A 5,947-nucleotide genomic window follows, 5' to 3' on the forward strand; every position below is an offset into this window, starting at 1 on the left:
GGCAGGAGGCGGCCGCAGGCCAGGGGCGGCCCGTGGCGATGGGGCCGGGGCCGGGGACGCCGGGAGGGAACCGGGGGTACCCCGAGGGGAGGGAAGTGGTCGCCGCCTCCCGCCGTGCCCTCCCTGCCAGGGAGCAGCAGCGATCCTGACCCTGCCCTGGGGCACCAGGCGGGCGGGCTCCTCCCCGAACCGTCTCCTCTCCCTTTCCCCTGGAGACAGGGGAAGGGCCTGTCCCCGCCTCGGCCGGCGGCTCCTGTCAGGGGCAGCGGCCAAGAGGCCGCCCCACATCCCACCCCAGCGGTTTGGGGCAGCCCTTTCCCTGCCCTTCTCCAGAAAGGGGCTCCTTCCCGCGGGCCTGCCTCTGTCCCCTCCCGGCACTGGCCCCACGCTAAGGGCTAAGGCCAGCCGTGTGTCTGCTTCAGCATTTCTCAGCTCAAATTTACCCCGTTGGTGGGTGAGGAAAAGGGCGGTCTTCACTAAGAAAGGTGATTCCTGGGCAGGAAGAAAGGTAAAAAAGGGTAATCTCCTGCAGGGAGGACAGCAAGCCACCCCTTTCAAAGCAACAGACCAGGTGGTAATTACTGGTGCTCTGCGGTCTCGTTCACCAGCATAAACAGAATCCAGCGGCCGGCTGTCTCTGGATGGACAGAGAGGAAGTGCTGTGGGTGCCAGCTCTCCAGGAGACACCAGAGAGGGATCTCCTCACTGAGATCTCTGCAGGTGAGGGACACAGCAAGTTAATTCAACACCTCAGTAAAGTTAAGCCAGTGAAGTCGCCTCTGCATTAAGTTTACAGCCAATGGTGCCTCCATCCAGAAGGCATGCTCACAATTTTCCACTGCTCCCATCTTCTGGATCTTTTCCTCACCTATCTTTATTCTTCAGGCATTAAGGAGGGGAGTGATCTTATATCAGTGGGTGTGGAAGGGATTTTTGCCCTCTGATTTCAACTCTAAACTACGGTTTAGTAGAGGCTCACCTTCTGTAATTCTGTTTCTCTGTCTTGCTTTCTTGCTGAGCATTCATGCCTGCTTCTCTTTCATCAAGATGATGAGGTCATGAGTGAGAGTGAAGAGGACAGTCCTCTGGGAGATGATCCTGAAAATGTGGAACAATATGAGACATTACTGGAGATATTTGAGGAGAGTGTTTTCCAGAGATCTAGCAAGGAAGAGGCCTACCAGAGCCAGCACATGTTAGAAATGCACAAGAGAGACCCCCCTGGGGAGACAAAGGATAACTGCATTCATCTAGAAATAGATTTTGGAGATCTCCACAGCATCCTTCTCCATGAAGAAGATGCTATAGGGGACGATCTCTATGAGTACAGTGAGTGTGAGGTAGTCTTCAGTCAGACATCAAATATTCTGCAGCATGAAATATCCCAGATAGGAGAGAAACCTCACAAATGTACTGAATGTAGCAAAGGCTTCAGCTGGCACTCTGATTTAGTTAAACACCAGAGAACCCACACAGGTGAGAAGCCCTTCATATGCAGTGAGTGTGGGGAAAACTTCAGTGTGAGCTCCCACCTTATCACCCACAGAAGAACACACACAGGAGACAGACCCTACTGTTGTCCTGAATGTGGGAAAAGCTTCAGCCGAAACTCACACCTTAGAAATCACGAGCGAACCCACACTGGCGAAAGGCCCTTTGAATGCACGGCATGTGGAAAAAGCTTCAGTGATTTCTCAACACTCACTCAGCATCAGAGAACCCACACAGGTGAGAAACCCTATATTTGTTCCAGATGTGGAAAGTGCTTCAGCCGGAGCTCTCACCTCAGTAGACACCAGAGAATTCACACAGGAGAAAAATCCTTTCTGTGTGCTGAATGTGGGAAGAGCTTCCAATACAAGATTCACCTCACCCAGCACTGTAAACTCCACCTGGGATAGAGAGCAGGACAGCTTGTCCCTTGGGCCTGTGAGCATTGCTGTCCTGCCTTTAAAAAAAATTATGTGCATAAATTTTATGGGTGATTGAAAGAAGGAAGAAGCCACCAATGGAAGGAGAGGATCTCTGCCATAGTGCAAGTACATTGTTCTAGAATTGATGAGGTGGGAGGGGATAAGAAGTGGGAATAAGCTTGCTGTCAGCAGGACTGTACTGTTATGGGGATTTAAGGAAGGGCTGTGTAGCAAGAAATAGGAAGTTCAGTGAAGGAGGAATTTGGTGATAAGAGAACTGGTCGCTGGGAGTGTAGCCATTGGAGAGAGGAGAAGATCTCACTGTCTTACTGAGAAGGCAAAAAGTAAGCTCCAGCAACTGGAGTCTGCATTCTGGGAAATGAGTCACTCATGGAACTGTGAAAGAAAAAGGGTCCTTTATTCTCTCTGGCAGCATCTGTACATATTTTAGGAGTTAAGTTAAATCTGGTCAAGGATGTCCCAGTTCTCTGATACATTTGTAATGTTCCAGCTCTGATGTGTTAAGGGTCTTTCTATTAAATAGAAACTCTTCTCTGGTCATTCTCCTCCCTCCTATCTTGTTCTATTTCTGTGTGCCCGGATTGTCCTTTATATTCTACTGTAGTGATAGAGCAGCCATGATTTCCCTCATCATCAGTTTCAATGAAGAGAAGAATGAAGTCTCACTAGCCTAGAAAAATAATGGATGTTATTGTTCCTGTTTGTTAAACACCTCCTTTTGCTTTTCTAAGCAGGGTCGGATAACCACCTTCAATAGTACTTTTTCATATGCATTCCAAGAGCCTTATTCAACCCTGGAGGCAACCAAGATAACTGTGAATATGTAAATATATGAAACTGATCTGGAGTTTTACTAGTAGCTCTCAGAGTGCTGTGAATTTTTAAATATTTTGGAGGCTTTTGGAGGCTTATGACCTGTGCAGAACCCTCTGTTTAAGAACACAATGAAAATGGGCAACTGGAGGGCAACAGGGCATGAATGGTGGTGACTGGAGGGAAACAGCAAATGAAGGGGCCTGGAGGGAAATGGAGTTTGATCTGATGGGTTTGAAATGGAACAAAGTGTGCATAGAGGGATCTGAAGGGGAACAGCACCGCAGATGGGACTGGAAGTGAAGAGCACATGAATGTAAGGGGCTAGAATTGAACAGAGTGAATGGTGGAGATTGGAGGGGAACAGTGTGAACAGGTCTGGAGAGGAACAAGGTGTGAGTGGAGGGAACTGAAAGCTGGCCAGCATGCAAATATAGGAAACTCACGGTGAACACAGTGTGAATGGAGGAATGTGAAGAGGGACAGAGTGAGAATGAAAGAATCTGGTAGGGAACAGAACAAGAACACATGCTCCTGGAGAAGAGTAAAGCACAAAGGTGGTAACTAGAGGGTAAGAGTGTCTGAAAGAAGATGACTGAAGGGGAACAGAGTAAGAGTGGAGGTAACTGAAGGAAATGAGGAGTCTGGAGGGAAACAGAGGGCAAACAGAGGGAAATGGAAGGGAACAAACTGTGAAGAGAGGTAATGGGAGGAGAGCAAAGCGTAGAGCTTTGGAGTAGTCTGGTGAGAAAACAGCCACAAATTCAGGAGATTGCAGGGGTAAAGAGCATGAATGGCGGGGGCTGGAGAGGAAGTAGGCATGAACAGAGGGGCTGGAGCTAAACAGATCTTGATCAGAGAGATCCAGACAGAAAGAGAACATGAAGGAAGGGGAATGGAGGGGAGGAGAGCATAGATCTGGGGGGCAGGAGGGGAACAGAGATCCATCAGAGGCATCTGCCAGGCAATAGAATGGGAAAGAGGGGAGTGGATGGAAACAAAGGGCAATCATCATTTGGTGATGGGAAGGGAACAGAGCATGAACAAAGGTGAGTTTTTGTCTTTTGCCTCAACTTTAGCAATGCTTTCAAGACACTGTATCCCCCAGTATTCTTGGATACAAGTTAGGATGTTAGAATCTGGATGGATGGACAATGAGATGAGTAAAAAACCTGGCTGGATAACTGGACTTAGATCAGTTAGTGGTTAACAGGTCATACTTTACTAGGAGACTGGTACTGCAGGTGTCTATCCTGGGACCTGTCCTGTTCAACATCTTTATCAAGGACCTGCAGGAGGCAATGGAGCACTCTCTTGGCAAGTCTGCAGATGACACCAAACTAGGGGAACAGCCAATACACTTGAGGGCAAGGCTGCCATTCAGAGGTACCTAGGCAGTTTGGAGGAATGGGCAACAGCAGCCTTAAAAAATTCAGCAAGGACAAACACAAAGCCATACACCTGAGAAGGAAGAACCCTGCAAAAACACAGGCTGGGGACTGACTGGCTGGGGGCAGCTCTGCTGAAAAGGGTCTGCAGTCTTGGTAGGCAGCAAGCTGAACATGAGCCAGCAGTGCTCAGCTTTGCTGCCCTGGCAGCAAAGAAGTTCTGGGCTGTATTAATAGGAGCACAGCCAGACTGAGGAAAATGATTATTCCCCTCTACTCAGCACCAGGTTTAGGCCCTATAGTACAAAAAGACATTGAGAAACTGGAGTGAGTTCAGCAGAGGGGTCATCAAAATGGTCACAGGGCTGGAGCACTTGCCCTGTGAAGAGAGGCTGAGGCCATGGGGCTTGCTCAGCCTTGCTTAGCTTTCTCTGGAGAAGAGCAGACTTTGTGGGGACCTAACAGTAGCTTTCCAATATCTACAAGGATGTCATCAAGAAGAAGTAGCCAGGCTGTTCACAGTGGTACATGGTGGGAGCATGAGAGACAATGGACATAAATTGAAAGAAGAAAAGGTTCCAACTTGTAAGGAAGGACTTTTTCACCATGAGGAAAACACTGAAACAGGTACCCAGAGAGGTTGGGAAGTCTTCATTCTCAGAGGTTTTCAAGACCAGGCTGGATACAGCCCTGAGCAGCCTGGTCTGATCCCAGAGCTAACCCTGCTTTGAGCAGCAGGTTGGACTAGAGATTTCTCGAGGTCCCTTCCAATCTGAGGGATCCTGTTACTCTGTGATTGTAGGGGAACTGAGCATAAATGGTGGGGCCGGGAGGGAAACAGTGTGTGAATGAGGGAGATGGGTGGAAACAGCCCAAACATGGGGGAACAGAGGGAAAAAGAGTGTGAATGATGATGCTTGGAGGGGATCAGAGTTTGTAAGTTTGTTGAACAATACTGGGTCCAGTATTGTTCAACTTATTCATCAATGATCTGGATGAAGGGACAGAGTGCACCCTCAGCAAGTTTGCTGGTGATAAAAAACTGGGGGGAGTGGCTGATACCCCAGAAGGCTGTGCTGCCATTCATAGAGACCTGGACAGGCTGGAGAGGTGGGCGGAGAGGAACCTCCTGAAGTTCAACAAAGGCAAGTGCAGAGTCCTGCACCTGGGAGAAATAACCCCATGCACCAGTACAGGTTGGGGGCTGATCTGCTGGAAAGCAGCTCTGCGGAGAAGGACCTGGGAGTGCTGGTGGACACCAAGTTAACCATTAACCAGCAATGTGCCCTTGTGGCCAAGGAGGCCAATGGTATCCTGGGGTGCATTAGGAAGAGTGTTGCCAGCAGGTCAAGGGAGATGATCCTCCCCCTCTACTCAGCCCTGGTGAGGCCACATCTGGAGTAGTGTGTCCAGTTCTGGGCTCCCCAGTACAAGAGAGACATGGCACTGCTGGAGCAAGTCCAGCGAAGGGCTACAAAGATGATTAGGGGATTGGAGCATCTCTCCTCTGAGGAGAGGCTGAGAGAGCTGGGCCTGTTTAGCCTGGAGAAGAGAAGACCGAGAGGGGATCTTATTAATGTATACAAATATCTAAAGGGAGTGTGTCAAGAGGATGGAGCCAGACTCTTTTCAGTGGTGCCCAGCGACAGGACACAGGGCAACGGGCACAAACTGAAACACAGGAAGTTCCATCTGAATATGAGGAAAAACTTTTTCACTGTGAGGGTGACAGAGCACTGGAACAGGTTGCCCCGAGAGGTTGTGGAGTCTCCTTCTCTGGAGATATTCAAAACGCGCCTGGATGCAATCCTG

At 49.3% G+C, this 5,947-nt stretch overlaps 1 protein-coding gene across 1 annotated transcript; it reads left to right on the forward strand.

Annotated features, from left to right (window-relative positions):
- Positions 1-1,058: 1,058 nt before the first annotated feature.
- LOC112963974 (zinc finger protein 3-like) lies at positions 1,059-1,901 on the forward strand. Its single transcript, XM_026061516.1, has one exon. The coding sequence runs from the start codon at positions 1,059-1,061 to the stop codon at positions 1,899-1,901; it is 843 nt and encodes a 280-aa protein (XP_025917301.1).
- The last annotated feature ends 4,046 nt before the right edge of the window (positions 1,902-5,947 follow it).

Source organism: Apteryx rowi, unplaced genomic scaffold (assembly GCF_003343035.1).
Source record: "Apteryx rowi isolate R43461 unplaced genomic scaffold, aptRow1 scaffold_181, whole genome shotgun sequence".
In the NCBI taxonomy this organism is placed as follows: domain Eukaryota; kingdom Metazoa; phylum Chordata; class Aves; order Apterygiformes; family Apterygidae; genus Apteryx; species Apteryx rowi.